Source organism: Malus sylvestris, chromosome 11 (genome assembly GCF_916048215.2).
Source record: "Malus sylvestris chromosome 11, drMalSylv7.2, whole genome shotgun sequence".
NCBI lineage: Eukaryota > Viridiplantae > Streptophyta > Magnoliopsida > Rosales > Rosaceae > Malus > Malus sylvestris.
In genome coordinates this window covers 6,338,173-6,357,766 of record NC_062270.1, presented here as the reverse complement: position 1 = coordinate 6,357,766, position 19,594 = coordinate 6,338,173, and the positions used below count along the sequence as shown (strand labels likewise).

At 37.9% G+C, this 19,594-nt stretch overlaps 2 protein-coding genes and 1 pseudogene across 2 annotated transcripts; 1 reads left to right on the top strand and 2 right to left on the bottom strand.

Annotated features, from left to right (window-relative positions):
* The first annotated feature begins 8,876 nt into the window (after positions 1-8,876).
* On the top strand, positions 8,877-9,791 carry LOC126589048 (pleckstrin homology domain-containing protein 1-like). Its single transcript, XM_050254233.1, has one exon. It carries the CDS (start codon positions 9,070-9,072, stop codon positions 9,505-9,507), a length of 438 nt encoding a protein of 145 aa, XP_050110190.1. The 5' UTR covers positions 8,877-9,069; the 3' UTR covers positions 9,508-9,791.
* Positions 9,792-11,247: 1,456 nt separating this feature from the next.
* On the bottom strand, positions 11,248-13,076 carry LOC126589041 (UDP-glycosyltransferase 71K1-like). Its single transcript, XM_050254223.1, has 2 exons — positions 12,474-13,076; positions 11,248-12,298 (listed from the first exon to the last, which is right to left on the bottom strand). Exons 1-2 carry the CDS (start codon positions 13,012-13,014, stop codon positions 11,403-11,405), a joined length of 1,437 nt encoding a protein of 478 aa, XP_050110180.1. The 5' UTR covers positions 13,015-13,076; the 3' UTR covers positions 11,248-11,402.
* A 1,760-nt stretch (positions 13,077-14,836) lies between these two features.
* LOC126589049 (UDP-glycosyltransferase 71K1-like) lies at positions 14,837-18,817 on the bottom strand (annotated as a pseudogene).
* Positions 18,818-19,594: the final 777 nt, after the last annotated feature.

Here is a 19,594-nt window from a genome sequence, read left to right as displayed (position 1 = left end):
CGATAAGGTGCAGGAGAAAGGGATGTGTTGATAACTGATAGGGTAAAGGAGGCAAGCCTGCCTTCTCCAAGCATGACCAAGCATGGAACGAGCAGTGTGAAATTTTTCGGGGTCGAATTGTGCCCTGACAATGTGGCTGTTGCCATGGTATTTTGTTCAAGGTGTCCTAGGCCTTGCAAGGCTTGCTGTCAGGTTTTAACTTTCCATTTAAAAGACGATTTGCATCTCGACCTGGCTAAGGTACATTTACATTCACACTTTCTGTTGTTTTTCGGAACTAGTTTGCTTTACATTCGTAGCTGTAGTTATTAAAACTTTAAAAGTGGCATTCTTAATGCTTCCTTTTCTTTTACTATTGCTTTTGTTAATTTAGGGTTGTTACAATTTGCAAGTTACTCTTGAATTATTAAGCTTTCATTTTAAAAAAATAATAATAAGACAAGGAAGGAAAAACAATGAATTGAGGTATATTTGATATGTATGCTATTTTGCACTACACTGAATCGTACAGATCAATTAAATTATGGGTGGCAAATCTCCGCTATTGATGAAATTGTGATTCTATGTTTAACTTCTACAGGTGCGTCCTCTGTATATTTCTATAATTTCAATTTCTCGAATCACTATTGTTCATTAGATTGTACTTTCGATCTGGTTACTATTGTTTATGGTGTATAAAAAAAAAATTGTTTATGGTATTGGTTTGGTTAATCTTGTATAATATATATTTGCAGAATTATACGTAGTGGCTCTATTTAGTAGGTTCATAATCTAATCATGTGTTTATCTTTTCTCAAAGGACTCCTCTTATTTAATTTTGTCAAGCGTTCAATTGCAAAGGAATGCATGAGCAGAAAGGTTTAGAGGCAGAAACTCTATATGAAATGCTAGTTTTAGAGGTAGAACGGTTGAGAGGAATATCTAGAAACTTGATGATTGTAAGTTCAGTTTTGTATTTACTCCATTCCTGCATTGCTAATTTTGCACTACATGCTTGGTTAGTTCTGTATATCTGTTAAAGTCTTCACTGGTTAAATTTTATCTTCTTGTGTAGACCGTTGGAGACTTTTTTTTATCTATTCAAGTCTTTTGATTTAAATGTATCAATGTATAAGTTTTGTATAATTGTATAGCCATGCTATTAAGTATTTTGATTTAAGTTGTTTTCTTTCTAAGAGGTGGAATAGAATAACCGGAGTTAAGTTTTTCTTTAGGTTTTATATATATATTCACTTTTCTTGATTGAGATCAAATGTATATTTCCACCTATACCAGTACAAGATTTTTTTTTCTTGTGATCCATATGCTTATGTCCATGCAAATACAGAGCGGCAGCAATTTCTGAGGCTCAAGTATTAGGGGCAGTAGTTCACTCTCAAGGTCCTTTGTTTGGAGGTGTTCAAAGAAATATGAAGTCTTCAAGTGTTCTTGTTATTGGGGGCCTATTTGATACTTTATGGATAGTTTGGTATTTCTAGTATAACTCATCGTTAACTTTAGTGTGCAGTTTGTAATATTTGAATCTGGGATTTTTATGTAATTATTATATTGTAGTAAATTTATTTATATATTAAATTTTTTATTTTTTATTTTATTTTTTTTGAATTTTTTTTATGACGGCCATTAGCCGTGGTCAATTTGTAATCCACAACGACCATAATAAATGTGGTGTTAGATCTCAATCTACCACGGACACAATATGTGTTTATCTTACATTTGACAACAAGCATAGTCTGTGGTAGAAACTAAGATTTTTATCACATCCAGATTACTAAAAAAGCACAATGCTCGTGATGGATTGCAATATATCACAAGCATTGACCCGTGGTAATGAGCTGATTAACACTTCTATCTTGATCAGGTCTTCAGCATCAAGGACTGCCTCTTTAAGCTCGTGCATCCACAGCTTCACATGTGGGTTATGTAATTGCTTTTGCTCGGCATCATCATAAACAACACTGACAGACATCAACTTGATTCTCAACTTCTTCAGCAACCCATCAGTCAGTTTCTTTCCTCTGATGAAGTTCTTGACCTCCTGAAAATCCAACTTCACAAATACTTGCTGGAAGAAACCCGAAAGAGCGACCACCGCCAGCGCCATGATCGATCTCTTCTTTGCAAATGGAAATTTTGTGACACAGTTGAGAGAATGTATTTCAACTAATCAAAGACGGGTAAGAATCTGGTCTTCACCGCGTAGACTTAAAAGGTGATGACTATTGAGAAATGTTTTTCATTGGAAAATAATTAGAGTACATATGGTATTTATACAGAGAGCTATACATTTGACAACTCATCAAAACAGACCTATAACTGTCTTAACTGTCCTATAACTGTCCAATGACAAATTACAACAGAAAATCAAGGTAAACTATCCTTAATATGCCCCTTCAAACTGAACGTAGGCAACCGAAGTGATAGTTTGTCTCTGAGCAACAGAAAACAAGACTTGGATATAGATTTAGTGTAGATATCTGCAATTTGATCATGTGAACACACAAACTGATCAGTGACAACATTAGAGGAGAACTTTTTCCCTTATATAATGGTAGTCAATCTCCACATGTTTGGTATGTGCATGAAATAAAGGATTCTTGGCTAAGGAAATAGCAGAAATGTTATCACACCACAATTTAGACAAGGTAGAGACACACCAACATCAACAAGTAATTTGCAAAGCTAGGAAATCTCAGCAGCAATGTTAGCTAGAGATCGATACTTTGCTTCAGTGGATGATCGAGCTACGGTTGTTTGCTTTTTAGCACTCCAACTAATAAGAGAGTTGCCCTAAAAAATGCAAAAACCTCTTGTTGATATTCTATTTGAGAAGGCATTAATAGTTAGAGGACTTGAAGTTTTTGGAAACCAGAGACCTAGATCAAGTGTGCCCTTCAAATATCTCAATATTCTTTTAACTGCCTGCAAATGAGATTGTCTTGGTTGATGCATGAACTGACAGACCAAGTTAACAACAAAGGAAAGATCTGGTCTGGACCAAGTAAGGTATTGCAAACCTCCTACAATGGATATGTACTCTTCTGGATTAGAAAGCAAGGGAGAGGAATGATCCAGTTTAGATGTACTGAGAGGTGTAGCACATGGTTTTGCACCTGCCATGTTTGTCTTAGTAAGCAAGTCAAGGATATATTTGGTTTGTGATATAAAAATACCAGAAGATGACCTTTTGACCTCAATGCCAAGGAAAAAATGAAGAGAACCCAGATCCTTGATTGGAAAAAGAGCACTCAGTTGAGCTATTATGTCCTTGCAAGCTTGTGAAGATGGGCTTGTGACCAAGATGTCATCAACATAGACAAGGATAAACACCAGAGAATGATCATTCTTGACAAAGAGAGAGTGATCATTATGTGAGCCATGGAATCCCATAGATTTAAGTGCACCATGAAGCCTTTCATGCCAAGCTCTAGGAGCTTGCTTGAGTCCATAAAGACTCTTGTGTAACTTGTAGACATGATTAGGCTTAGTAGGGTCTTGAAAACTGGATGGTTGCTGCATAAACACATTCTTAGATAAAGTTCCATGCAAAAAGGCATTACTAACATCTAACTGATTAAGAAACCAATCATACTGAGATGCAAGTGTGAGAAGAAGCCTTATGGTCACTGGTTTTGCCACAGGACTGAAAGTTTCTCTGTAGTCTAAGCCTTCCTGTTGATGGAAACCCTTGGCTACTAAACGAGCCTTATATATATCAATAGTGCCATCAACTTTTCTTTTAATTCAGAACACCCATTTACATCTAACAAGATTTTGAGATGGGTGAGAAGGAACAAGAGACCAAGTTCTTGTGTTAACCAATGCATTAAATTCCTTCTGCATGGCCTATCTCCAGTGAGGGTGTTTTAAAGCTTGGAGATAAGTACTAGGAAGATAATCTGGAGAAATATGAGAGGGAATAGGGTGTTTAGTGGTTGAATAGGCTTTAGGTTAAAAAAATGCTTGATTTAGATCTTGTTTGCATAGGGTAAATGTTTTGAGGTGGGGGTGGTTGTATAGGTGAGGAATGAGTAGAGATGGAGTTGGGAGAGGTAGTGTGTTGAGGTGAAGATGATTGGTTAAGGGAGGGTACAATTTGGTTGATAGGTGGAGAAGGGTGAGGTGCTGCAGTGAGCTTGGTGAAGGTGAGGGTTGAAGGTATTTGAGAAGAATGAGTAGGGGCTGAGGATAAAGAAGATGAAACCTGAGAAACTTGATGAAATGGGAAGGTCAGTTCATCAAATATGACATGCCTCGAGATATAGACTTTTTTGGATTGAATGTCAAAACATCTATAGCCCTTATGATTGAGACTATAGCCAAGAAAGACACACGGCTTACTTTTAGGTTCTACTTTAGAAGCTGCATATGGTTTTAACCAAGGAAAACACATTCACCCAAACACTTTAAGTGTTGTATAATCTATAGACTTGCTAAAGAGTTGTTCCCAAGGACAGGGCCATGGTAGGCAATCTGTTTATAAGATAAACTGCTGTGGAGAATGCTTCAACCCAGTAAATATAAGGAACATTAGAAGCAGCTAAAAGCGTTCGAGCAATTTCCACTATATGTATATGCTTGCGCTCTACACAACCATTTTGTTCAGGTGTGTGAGGGCAAGATAGTTGATGATGAATACCATTGTCTTTAAGATATTGAGTGAACACAGAACTAAGAAGTTCACCTCCAGAATCAGATCGCAGAGTAACAACCTTAGTATTTAACAAAGATTCAGCAAGAGCTTTGAATTCAACAAAGGGTTTGAATACCTTAGATTTACATTTGATAGGAAAGAACCAGCTATATCGAGTGAAATCATCCACTATAAAAAAGATAATACCCATAACCAGATACAGAGAGAAGTGGAGCTGGACCCCAAAAATATGTGTGTAAAAGTTCCAATGGTCTAGTTGTAACACTAGAAGCTAATACAAATGGCAGTTTTGAACTTTTACCCAAGGCACAATTAGGACAAAAAGTTTTATTCATACTAGTAGTAAGAAGAACACTAGACTGAGAAACAAGTTTATGTAAAACTTTGAAAGAGGGATGGCCCAATCTTTGATGCCAAATCTCTGGGGAAGCTTTGATAGTTGCTGCAAAAAGCTTATGTGAACTAGCATTGACAGATGCAGAGAATGGATAAAAACCATTTTGCACAGGTCCCTTAAAAAGCGTCATCTCAGAAGTAAGATTCTTCATAGTGAAGTGAAAAGGATATAGATGAATTGAGCACCCATTATCAAGTGTAAATTGATTTGCAGAGAGTAAATCTTGCTTTAAATCAGGAACATGTAACACATTATTCAAGGCAAAACGATGATGAGGAGTATGTATGTATGAAAAACCAGAATTAGAGATAGGCAAACCTTTGCCATCACCAATGTAGACTTGCTCAGGTCCAGTATAGGGTTCTGGATACTGGAGATTCGCCAAAGAACTTGTCATAGTGAGCTAGCTCATGAATCAATAAGTCATGAAGGAGAGGCATTCTGTGAAGAATTAGCACACATAGTCATCTAAGAATTTCGATTGCCAAACTGAGGATTCATACGATGAGGGCATTCAGATGCTTCATGTTCATACTGGCGACAGATTTGACAAGTGGTTCTTTTCCCAGAGAAATTGGAACTTGAGCGACCTCCACGATTATTCCTTTGATTGTAGCGATTGTAATTTGGATGCTGAGTGTTGCCACGATAGCCAGAGAAATCTCCCTTATTCTGAGAAAACCTAGGGTTTAATTGATTTCGATCTTGACGACGGCCTTGATACTGATTGAAATGAGATGAATTCTTAGCAAGAAAGACGTGAAAACCAGAATTGGAAATCGGTGTAGGTAAAATTCTAGATGATGATCCAAGATTCAAATTGAAAGCCTGAAAAACACCAGAGGAAGTAGTAGTTTTCTTGCGATTGGTAAGTTGAATTTCTTTGCTCAGAAGCAAGCCATGAAGCTCATCAATTGTTGTAGAACCGAGACGGAATTGAATTGCATCAATAAAGGAATCATACTCGGATGGCAAGCCATGGAGTGTAACAGAATCAGTTCAGAGTCCTCAACCGGAGCTCCGGCTATGGTAAGAGCATCAGGGATCTCTTTAATTTGTTGAAGATAATCAACAGCGGTGGATTCTCCTTTGGAAATGCTACGAATGCGAGATCGAAGGTCATGAATGTGAGACTGAGAGGCCGCTGCAAGGCACGATTCAAGCTTGGACCATAGCTCTCGGGATGAATTTACACCAACATTATATGGAATCAACGATTCAGAGAGAGTTGAGTTGATCTAGATGAGAATATTTTGATCATTCTCAAACCAAGCAATGTACTCAGGATTCAAGATCGGATTACCAGATGAATCTCTAATGACTTTAGGTGGAGCTTCAATAGAGCCATCAACAATGCCGGTAAGATTATAGCGTCGAAAAATTGGAGCAAACAATGCACTCCATGTGAGATAGTTGGTGGTAGTGAGTTTGATCGGAACCATTGAGCTGATATTCTGAATTGTAATTGAAGTTGTAGAGGCGGTGCTAGAGGAATTAGGGCATAGATTTGTCACCGGAGAGGGATGAACTGGTGGTGCGGAATCAGAGGATAGAGGAAAAACAGACGACATTGCTGAGAAATTAGGGTTACAGAGAGAAGAAGAAAGGAAGCGTGAGAGGGAAGATGCAAGAAGGAAGAGGATCGAAGAGGATTGGAGTCGGTCGTGAGACAAAGGCAAAATATACCATATTGAGAAATGTTTTTCATTAGAAAATAATTAGAGTACATTTGATATTTATACAGAGAGCTATACATTTGACTACTCATCAAAACAGACCTATAACTATCCTAACTGTCTTATAATTGTCCAATGACAAATTACAACAGAAAATCACGATAAACTATCCTTACTAATGACTTATGTAGAAATAAAAGCGCGTTACAAATCTACAACACATGAGAACCACTCGTTCTTATAAAGTAAAAATCTTTACAATCATTTTTTGGTGCTTTTTGGATTTCACTTGTCAATAATTTAATTCTAGAAGTGGTGGTCGGCACAGGTACTGTGGGTCTGATCAGGCTGCACCCTTTGCTGTAACCCAGTTTGAACAACAGCCTGACCCACGTTGGCATCCTGACACTGGTGTTACCCATTTGCCAGGTAAGAAAAACTGCCTTATTTGTCAGGGTTGTAGTTCGGACTTTTAGCCGAGTCGATTTACCCATCACATGACGAGTCGATCGTCTTTGGTTGCTCTATGGAGCCCTATGCGGGTCCTTCTCCTTCTAATGTTTATTTGGGTAGGCAATACTATGTACATTACCCACATCGGCACCCTTCCTCTTTCTCTTGATTCTTTTAACTTTCATCTTCGCATTGTCTTTTTTCTTCCCGACCTTTGTATTTTTTTTGTTGTTGCTCGTTTCACCCAAGATAATTTAATCTTCTTTGTCCTTGCTCCTCACTTTTATCAAACTTATGACTTACTTACCAGCGTGTTACTTTTCAGACCTCCAGTAAAGATGAGCTTTATCATTTGTCTCTTTCTTCCACCATCTATGAGGTTTTTATTTTTTTCTTCACTTTAAATACTTTGTTGCCATGGTTTGTAACATATTTATTCTATCATTATGGTCTTCCAAAGTGACAAGGGTACTAAATATGTGAATCAATCATTCTCTACCTTGTGTCATGAACATGGTATCGAACAACAATATTCTACGGATGTATCAGTTGTATTCTACGAATGTAACAAACATAAAGATTTAAAGAATTAAGAAATATGCATTGGACTCATTCCACCCAAACATAGAAGACACATGAAACTTGAAATGAAAAGGTTTGGCCAAATCTACTAATACTATTACACTAATGCAGCATTACTTCTCCCAATCACCATCAATTCAACTATCTCCTTCGAAGCTTTTTCCTCACATATCCCTTTCGTTTCACCCTGAATTTCCACAAAGAAAAAACCAAAATTCTAGAAGTTCAACAACCATGAGAATGAGACTTAATGCATTAATATTGAAACTCTTCACTTTTATAAAAGAAAAATGGAGCATTGGTCTTGAATTGTGATGATATTGTTGTTTTGGTATTTGAATTAGAAGTCCAATGAAATTGATATCTAAATTTGATAAGAGAATTGTTATTGGCATTCTAAAGATCTCATTTTTCACTCCAAACTTTTTATAATTAGTAAAAAAAATTACACTTAGGAGGAGTGTATTATGCTAATTTTGGAGTGCTAATAACAATTCTCTTGACAAAATGCGGAACATCAGTTTTATTGCCAACTTGTACATAAAATTTTTAAAATTAAGCACGTTCAATGATATTCTACCTTAGCGGGGTAGAGGATGTTCTACTCTAAGGGAAGAGAAGATTGAGATAAGCCACACAATGTGTCATCATTAATTAGGCATTGAACTCAACAAATATATAACGTTTTCGTCATCCATGCCTAAAATTTTTCAGTTACAAATGAACAAAAATATCTCTAAAATGTAATAGTAGTCGGTAACTCATATACCAACTTTAAAGAACTGTTAATTTCATGAACCAAACCTTCTATTGTGTTGCAAGGGATCAATGCTCTCATTTACTCTTATCTTTGCATGTACTCACAATAAAATTCATTTATGCATTAATGTGTTTCAAAACTTTACATTACGAAAATAAAAGATTTAGATTACGAGTGAAAGTAATCAATCATTCTAGTAGTTAAAGTATTTATCTTCAACTTGCTGTATTTCGAATTCAAACAGCCCCTTCGATTTATTTAGTGTAGATTAGTGTTCTTGTAACATGCGACCTTTCTAGTAGCACACATGTTACCACGTACACAGCTTCAAAGCCACCTAAGCAAATTGAACCGCGGTCACAACGGGACAGAACAGCTTTTGATATCAACCGGCCGTCTCGGTTTGCGAAATTAAACAAACAAAAAACCGGTTTCTGTTTCCGGACAGAAAAACATAAAACCTTTCTCTCCCTCCGCGGTCTCACTTCCGACCAAAACCTCAACTCTGCCCACACAAACCCACCTCACGCGCCGCCCAAGTAAAAAAATGGAGGGCCTGTGGCGGGCGGCTACGGGCCAAGAACCGAGCCCGGAAGACTACACCGGAATCGAGTTCTGGTCCAACCCTGAACGCGCCACCTGGCTGACCAAACAAGGCGATTACATCAAGACGTGGCGGCGCCGCTGGTTCGTGTTGAAACAGGGGAAGCTGTTCTGGTTCAAGGATAGTTACGTGACCCGTTCGTCGACGCCGCGCGGCGTGATCCCGGTCGGCACGTGCCTGACGGTGAAGGGCGCCGAGGACGTGGTGCACAAGCCCTGCGCCTTCGAGCTCTCCACCACTAATCATGATACGATGTACTTCATCGCCGATTCGGAGAAGGAGAAGGAGGAGTGGATCAACTCGATCGGACGGTCCATCGTCCAGCACTCCAGATCGCTCGCGGATTCCGAGGTCGTCGATTACGATAGTAGCCGACAGTGATCATAAACTCTCGATTTTCATGGTACAGTAATAATATGACTATAATTTGTGTTTTTTCCCCTTAAATTTGATGTAATAGTTGTCGTGTTTGATAAAAATCGGAGCTTTTCTTGTTTTCTTGCTGTCGAATTTGGACAATGTAGGCTGAATTTTGTTTCTCTGTTGCTTTTTTCGTATGTAGATGATATTTTGTGTGATTGAAAGGGCAATTCGTATGATTTTTGCCAAAAGGTTTAAACTTTGGTGTTGTAAATTGTGAAAATGGAGTCTTGATTCTGTGTTAAGCTGTGTTCACTTATTGGTGCTTGTAGAATTTGCATTCTTGGAGTGCTTAGAGTTACATTTTCCATGAAACTGGATGCTTTGCAAGTGTTTTTTCGATCAAGATTGTCGGTATGGTTTTTGAATTTCTGTGCTTTGGTCAAGGAATTTCGATGTCTTGGAGTTGAATCAACCTTATTAGTCGTGTTGTCTTCATGTTGGTAACTATACAACTAGTTTTGAGAAGTTTTGTGTTGCTGTGTGAACTTTGTAAAGGTGCTAACAGAGCGCATCTGGTCGAATTTGGTTGCTCAAGGATTGTATGGTTTAGCGAATTTAGAGGAAGATAGGTCGGGAAATCAACTGTGTAGGATCAAAGTCACCATGAAAATGTTATTTCGTTCACTCCATAAAAATCCTCATTGACAAAACGATTTTAATCCTCATTTTAAACTTAATCATCCAAATCCAAGTGTAAAGAGTTTGTTTGTTAGTATTGAGTTGAGTTTGTTTGCATCTCTATTAAAGCATGATGTAGCCGTATACAGGATATACCGCATTTGTTCGTTTGCATCATGTAACCCAAACATGTGTCAGTTTTTCTTCAATCTAGTTCAAACCGCAGATGATCAAGTTTCAACAGTGTGATTACTAGCAAATAATTGACGTTACTGCATATAAATGTGATTTTGGAGTATGTTTTGAAGCGTCGAACAAGTCTCAACCTTGAATACAACCAAGATGCTTAGCTAAAAATGTTAACAGTAAGATTGAAACTGCGTTTGCATAGGGTTTTAGTTGCAGAGGTGTGGGGGAGACTGTTGACTTGGTTCACTTATGTAGTGAGCTGTAAAAAGAAGGTTTTTCTAGCCACGGGAAGAAACTCATGTAGAACAAGTACTGCATTCGCCTCTCATAGGAATGGGTTAGGACCTAACCTACAAACTTCGGCCTCCAACTCAACAAAATTATTGGTCATTCAATAAATCCCGTACTTTGATTCTTCCCGTGAGTCGCTAACCAATCCAAACCAACATTCTGGCTCACCCGAAACGAACTAAACCAATTTTATTTGTTTGGTTACAGTTTGGGAAAATCATTACTGAGATGGTAGGCTTCGTTTCGTTTCTTGTTTGGGGTGATCACTAGGTTTGATTTGGTGGAGTGAGGCTATGGTTGATTTGATAGCTAAAAATGAGAAAATGATAAACTGAAGTTCTTGGTCTGCAAGAAATGATGTCAATTTGATAAACTGGAAGCTACTTGATATATGTTTCTCATATGGTTCCAATCTATCATTAATACTCAAAAACTTTCAACCTAGGCATAGTATTTAACTCGAATTTTTTCTCAACTGTCTATTCAGTAAGCAACCTTACTCAACTACTTTCATTTGCGAGATTTAAATTCAGAACCTACTTGAACAAAGTCGGGACTTGATGTCACGCACAAACTCCAAAAACCCTCTTCTCGAACAAATTTAGAAACTAGTTTCGTTTGATTTATCGTTGTAGAACGAAAATATATAAATTACTAGCCGATAAATTCATAAACAGAATACAAGAACATGGAAAAATTAGTACATTCATGAGTTCTTAAACTTACAGAATTAGCAACCCATACTACTTAAAACCCTAATTCTCACCAATCACATCCTCAATAAATCTCCCAACAGAAGCAAATGAAGACCCCCCATCCTTCACAGCTTTTCTAGCCATCTTTCCCATCTCTTCCACCTTCTTCCTCACCTCACTATCCTTCTCCATCACACCAACCACAGCCCTCTCAATCTCGTCCGCCCCCACCACGTCACCGCTGCCTGTCTTGTAATCCAGCCTCATCTCCAACGCCATCCCCAACTCCCTCACCATCCTAAAAGCATTGAGCTGCTGCTCTGCATACATGGGCCATGTCGCAATAGGGACGCCATGCCACAAGCTCTCCAAGATCGAGTTCCACCCGCAGTGTGACACGAACCCTCCGGTCGCACTGTGGGCCAGGACCTCCACCTGTGGGGCCCACCCACATATCAACCCTTTCTTCCCATTGGTCCTCTCCAAGAACCCATCTGGCAAAACTTCTTCAAGATTTGAGCAATCACTTGGGACTGTGCCTTTGGGTGACTGCATGCGCAGGGACCATAAAAACCTCTGCCCACTTTGTTCAAGCCCTAAAGCTATTTCCTTCACTTGCTCTGCCCTAAAGCTTCCCATGCTACCAAAACACAAAAACACAACAGATTTCTGAGGCTGGTCATCAAGCCATTTGATGATCTTGTCGCGCTGTGCCTGGTCTAGGTTGGAATGTGCCTGACAGTCATCCAGGTCGATCCCTGGCCCAACTGGGTACACCGGGGGAATTCGGGTGTCATTGGAAAACAATGTGATAGCATGTGTCTCTAACTCTACAAATGTGTTTGCTACAATGCCTCTAGTTTCTCTAAATCTTGAAGCCAACTTGATGTAAGCAGGGCGGCTACCATCTGTCAAAGCCATCGGCAAAACTCTAGGAGGAACCGGGTGGACAATACCTAGTTGTCGAAAATTTTCAAAGCGTTAGAATCCAACTCCAAGAAATCAAAAATTTTCAATTGGAATGAAGTCTAAAAATTTGCTGTTACAACGTGTCTTTAAACATTGAACACTTTTGTCTTGTTGGTACTAAAGGGGTTAATTCAAAAGCACCTGTGATTGTCACAAACATACCTGGGATTAACCATTCGGGATCGGATTCTTCAACCGCAACCTGGTTTTTTTCATGAAGAATTGGAAGTTGGAGCATGAGAGCTAGATATCCTGCATTGCTTGGCATGAAAAGATAAGAAGGAAGATTGAGTTCCTTGGCCACATCAATCATGGACACACAGAAGAAATCAACCACCAAAGCAGCAACACGAATCGAATCCAAACTATTAGCATTGAAGGAGACGAGGTTGGTGATGATTTTCTTGACATTGGGGACGTGACCCTCAATGTAAAGACAGATGAATTTTTCTGGTGACTGGTGCGTCTCTTGTGGAGGTTGATGATCTTGAGGTTCTTGGACATCAATGACTCGGATTCGGGGTTCTGAGGCTGCAATCGATTCTGTGTATGAATTTATAGTGGTCCGGAAGGGTGACTGGATGGCAAGAATGGTGATCAAAATTCTGTCATCGCGATCGATCAAACGCCTTGTGAACTGCAGTGCTGATACAAGGTGGCCTTCTCCTGGTGCTGGGATGAACACTAGTTCCACTTTCTTCATCTTTCTGACTTGTTCTTTCACTCTTTCTGGTTTATATCATAGTGCTTAATTTCGCATTATAACAATAATATACATAATCAAATAACATAAACAGTGTGAAAAGGAGACAAAGAGTACAGAAAAAGGATTGACTGCATTTGTTAAACTTAATATTATATGGCCCTCGCTCGCGTCATTGCTCACGTACTATTATTGTCATTTTTCTCACTGACGGACCTACCTAACGCCAAGAGTGGGCAAAAAAGGAAGATTGTCTACCCTTCTATTTGTTTAGATACCCTTTTTATTTTATTTTTTATGCAGTTACGGTTAAATCACGTCAATATTTTATATTCTTATTATTTTTTATCTTATTATCTCTATAAAAAAAAATATAAAATATGAACGTGAATTAATCGTGACCACACAAAATAAAAGAGGATTAGAAGGGCATCTATACAGGGGCAAACAATCTGCCTCAATGGACAAATGCCCCCACACCGGAGAAATTATATTTTACTGCTTAATTTGAATTACGCATTAATACAATAATATACATAATTAAAGGACAGAAATAAACAACAAGGATTGATTGCATGTGTTAATATTATATGGCCCTTCTGTACCAGAGATTTTCCAGTGTAATCAATACACAAGGTGGTACATTACGTGTTACTATACAAATGGTGAGATATGTGTGTTAAAAAATTAATCACTCAAAAAATAAAATTTTTCACCACTTACATAAAAACACGTGGTGTACCACCTGTGTTCCCATCATAATGAAAATTTTCTACTCCCCTACGTCATTACTCACCTACTATTATTTTCATTTTTCTCACTGGCGGACCTACCTAAGGCCAAGAGTGGGCATATGCCCCCACACTGCATAAACTTTTGTTCAATGTTAATGTAATTAATGTATTAAACTAGTACGTGAATCAAAAATCAATATAGTCCCAGCCCCACACAATGCATATAACTTATAAGCCCACTTGGAGGACAAATTGGTAACTAACTCATCATTGACGAGATTCGAGTTTGGTTGCACTAGGATTGTATGGTTTAGAGAATTTAGAGGAAGATAGGTCTGGATTAGTGAAATCAATTGTGTTGGATCAAAGTCACCAAAATGAAAATGTTATTTCGTTCACTCAGTAAAAATCCTCGTAAACAAAACGATATTAATCCTCATTTTAAACTTAATCATCCAAATGCAAAGAGTTTGTTAGTTTGTTAATATTGAGTTGAATCTGTTTGAATCTCTATTAAAGCATGATGAAACCGATATACAGGATATACCGAATTTGTTCATTTGCATCATGTAACCCAAACATGTGTCATTGTTTCTTCAATTTAGTTGAAACCACAGAGGATTAAGCGTCGATACCGTGTTACTAGCAAATAATTGACATTACTGAGATGGTTGGTTTCATTTCGTTTCTTCTTCGAGGAGATTAATAGGTTTGATTTGGGGTAGTGAAGTTATGGTTAATTTGATAGCAAGAAATGAGTAAATGATAAACTGAAGTTCTTGGTCTGCAAGAAAAGATGTCAATTTGTAAAAATCTGGAAGCTTCTTGATCTTTTCTCATATGATTCTCATCTATCCTTGTATATGCATTTATATCATTGATTAATATGTGATAACCAAAATCTTTTAATCTAGGCATAGTATTATTCAACTCCAATATTTCTCAATTTTTTTTTTCCGAGATCTTATTCAACTACTTTATTGGCGAGATTCAACGTCGGGACTCAAATGTCACAAACTCCAAAGTCCCTCTTCCCTAACAAATTTACAAACCCGTTTCGTTTGCTTTATCATTGTAGAAGGAAAACATATAAATTACTTGCTGATAAATTCATAAACGGCATACGAGAACATGGAGATATTAGTACATTCAAGATTTCTTAAACTTACAAAATTAGCAACCCATACTACTTAAAACCCCAACTCTCACCAATCACATCCTCAATAAATCTCCCAGCAGAAGCAAATGAAGACCCTTCATCCTTCACAGCTTTTCTAGCCAACTTTCCCATCTCCTCCACCTTCTTCCTCACCTCACTATCCTTCTCCATCACACCAACCACAGCCCTCTCAATCTCGTCCGCCCCCACCACGTCAGCGCTGCCGGTCTTGTAATCCAGCCTCATCTCCAACGCCATCCCCAACTCCCTCACCATCCTAAACGCATTGAGCTGCTGCTCTGCATACATGGGCCACGTCGCAATAGGGACGCCATGCCACAAGCTCTCCAAGATCGAGTTCCACCCACCCGCAGTGTGACAAGAACCCTCCGGTCGCACTGTGGGCCAGGATCTCCACCTGTGGGGCCCACCCACATATCAACCCTTTCTTCCCATTGGTCCTCTCCAAGAACCCATCTGGCAAAACTTCTTCAAGATTTGAGCAATCACTTGGGACTGTGCCTTTGGGCAGTGGCGAAGCCAGGAATTATCGAGAGGAGGGGCGGAATTTAAAAGGATAAAAATCCCAAAAAATTTAAACAACCAAATCCTTATAAAGAATGAACAATATTAATTTTGTTCAATACAAATTTAGACAACCAAATCCTTTTTATATACTATTTACAAACCAATAGACATTATCGATGAACTTATAATTTGGAAACCCATTTGATAGAGAATTCAGTAGCAACAAAAAATAGCTAGGACATCAGCTTCCTCTTAAATATAACCTCTCTCTTACCAAAAACAAATGGACTATCAAAATATCAACAAGTTGTAGATATCCCAATAACATAAGGCTCCAGTAATAACCGAGTAAAGAAGTAAAAAATGACACCCAAGATGATAGATATAGGCAAAGCTGGCAAAGCTCGATGGTACATTGACCACAAAATAAGAGTGCACTCTGAGTCCCAAAATAATGGCAAGATAATAGGCATACACAGTCATAAGGTCATGCATTGCAGCTCTGCGCACAAGAACACCGTAGAAAATGAAATCCCTTAGACCAAGTTTAATACCTTTGTACTGAACATTTTGCTACCTCCTCCCCTTCATCTCTATTACCCTCACTTTCCTCGTTTGCCACCTCAACATCAATAATGGTATACTCAGAATTACTGCCATTTCATTCTCATTTTCATTCACATTGCCCATGGGGACTAATTCGTCAGATAATTCTTTGAGGCATTAAAACAAACACATGGAGTGTGTATAAAGACAAGCAAAAAGCAATAAGAGAGGCAGATGGAGGAAGACTATCAAACACCTAGAGATTTTCGAAAGTGAATCATCAGACGCCTAGGGTTTCAATATTAACCGATCAATCAGGCAATTGGGAATCCCCAAGTGAACAAAAAAAAATCAAATCTTTCAACCCGAAATCGTACCTGAAACACAAAATTCAAATACCCAAAAAACCCATTTGCTAAAAAACGAATTGAATTGGAAAAGAACGAACCTTTGAGTGTTTGGGGTTGGGAGGAGGGGAGGCATATAGGGCGCTGTTATGTGCTCTAATTTGTTCTGGAAATAGGAAAACGAGGTGAAGAGGTAAGGGGCTAAAAGCTCAAACGACGTCGTCCTATTTACTTTTTTTAAAATCACCAAACGAGACGGCGTCGTTTTTCCTAAAGGATTTAAAAAAAATAAATTATAACACTCTTGCTGCGCAGCTGCAGAAACCCAGAAAACCAGAGATTGGGCTGAGCAACCATCATTTCCGACGGAACCAGAGGGGCGGAACCACCGCTCTTAGGTTTGATTTTCGGCGAGGGGAGGGGCGACCGCCCCTCCTTGCTCCTCTGTAGCTTCGCCACTGCCTTTGGGTGACGGCATGCGCAGGGACCATAAAAACCTTTGTCCGCTCTGTTCAAGCCCTAAAGCTATTTTCTTCACTTGCTCTGCCCTAAAGCTTCCCATGCTACCAAAACACAAAAACACAACAGATTTCTGAGGCTGGTCATCAAGCCATTTGATGATCTTGTCGCGCTGTGCTTGGTCTAGGCTGGAATGTGCCTGACCATCATCCAGGTCGATCACTGGCCCAACTGGGTACACTGGAGGGACTCGGTCGTCATTGGAAAACAATGTGATAGCATGTGTCTCTAACTCTACGAATGTGTTTGATATAATGCCTCTAGTCTCTCTAAATCTTGAAGCCAACTTGATGTAAGCGGAGCAGCTACCATCTGTCAAAGCCACTGGAAAAACTCTTGGAGGAACCGGGTGGACAATACCTAAGTGTCGAAAACTTTCAGTGTAAGAATCCAACTCCAAGAAATCAAAACTTTTCAACTGCAATGAAGTCTATAAATATGTTGTTACAACGCGTCTTTAAACATTGGACATGTTTGTCTTTTTGGAGGGAGATAGCATTGTACTCGTTTGATACAGTGAAATTTCTTCTGCAAAGCACTTTTACTCGTAAGCACCTATGCTAGAAATGATTTCATATGACACGTTGATTTTTGTTTATTATAAAGTCAATTGCTTCCTCAAAAGGGACTTGAAATGCTTTGTGAAGAAACCACTTGCATGTGCTTCTCTAGAAAGAGCTTTTATGACTCAGAAACACTTAAAAAAATTATGTTAAACGCATCCAAAAGAACTTGTGATTGTCACAAACATACCTGGGATTGACCATTCAGGATCGGATTCTTCAACAGCAATCTGTTTTTTTTCATGAAGAATTGGAAGGTGGAGCATGAAAGCTAGATATCCTGCATTGCTTGTCAGGAAAAGATAAGAAGGAATATTGAGTTCTTTGGCCACATCAATCATGGACACACAGAAGAAATCAACTACCAAAGCAGAAACATGAATCGAATCTGAACTATTAGAACTAGAGGAGACGAGGTTGGTGATGATTTTCTTGACACTGGGGACGTGACTCTCAATGTAAAGAGAGAAGAACTTTGCTCGTGACTTGTACATCTCTTGCGGAGGTCGATCTTGAGGTTGTGGGACATCAATGAATCGGATTCGGGGTTCTGAGGCTGCAATCGATTTTGTGTAGGAACTTAGAGTGGTTGGGAAGGATGACTGGATGGCAAGAATGGTGATCGAAATTCTGTCGTTGCGATCGATCAAACGCTTTGCGAATTGCAGCGTTGGTACAAGGTGGCCTGCTCCTGGTGATGGGATGAACACGAGTTCCACTCTCTTCATCTTTCTCGGTTGTTCTTTCACTCTTTCTGGTTTCTACTTACTACTTTCTTTGCACATCAACCACACATAAATATAGTGATGTTCTTCTTCTATTAGATACAAATGCTTGATTTGAACTACGTATTAAACTGCAAAATGCGGAAAAAAGTGTACGGCAAAAGGATTTGATTGCATATATATTAAACTAATACATTATATGGCCCTCCCCTACATCATTGCTTAAGTACTCTGTCTATTTTGTCGCTGGAAGAATTTTTTCAATACCAGCAACACGGCTACACTAATTTTTATAATACAATTGGTTAGAACTTTAAAATAAGAAATTCGATTAGTTATATTATTACACTTAGTGCAACGTTTGTTTTTTACACACTAAAATACCTCTCCTAGCTATAAGGCAAGACTGGGTACATGCCCCCACACTCAAATAAAACTAAAAAAATGTTATTTTTATCATATCATATTTGTATTATTTTTAATAAAAATAAGGCTCACATGTATTAGTTGGTCCTACTACCATGAAAAATGTAATATAAATGTGGTAAGTATAACATTGCTTGTAAAACCAATATACTCAACCCACCACAATGAATATAAGCCCACCAGTTCACGTCCCAGTTTTTCTTGTAGTGATAGATGCGAAAAGAGTCAAAAGACCATGGCAGCAACCAACAAGAACAGAAAAGGGAGACTTTGGATGCGGTCCTTAATTATGAATATTCTTTGACTAAAACATTATTGGTTTTCAATTTTTGATCCAAGTCCCTGAAATTAATGTGATAATTTATTTCTATATACGTTACTATATTTTTTAAATTAAAATTTTATATTTATATTTGTTTATATTAATGAGATTTTAAATTAAAAAAACCATAATTTGTGGGATTAAAAATATTAAAATATAAATATACTATTGTGTGTGTGTGTGTGTGTGTGTGTGTGTAAACATGGGTACATTCATCAAAATTAACCAAAAAATTATTGTATCAAAACATGAGTACATTCTTCAAAATCACCAAAAAAAAAGATATTAGGCTTAATAATATTAGTAAATTTATTTGATTAAACTTAACATGGATATATTCTCAAATCAAAGAAAAAAGAATGTACCCATATAAGTTTAAAAATGGATTAGGGATTAGAAAAAAACTGAATAGATTTTATATATAAAAAAATGGTACATTTTACATATAACAAATTGGTATATTTAAGAATGAGTACATTTTAAGATTAAAAATTTGAAAAAAATACATGAATGGGTACATATAATTAGCATGGATACATTTAGCAAAAATAAAAATGGGTACAAATAAATTAAAAAATATATGGGTACAAATACAAATAAAACTTTAAAAAATGTGGGCATAAAAAGAAATTAATATATGGGTACAAATTAAAACTAAAAAGAAAATTGGTACAAATTAAAAATGGGTACAAACTAAAAATAAAAATAAAA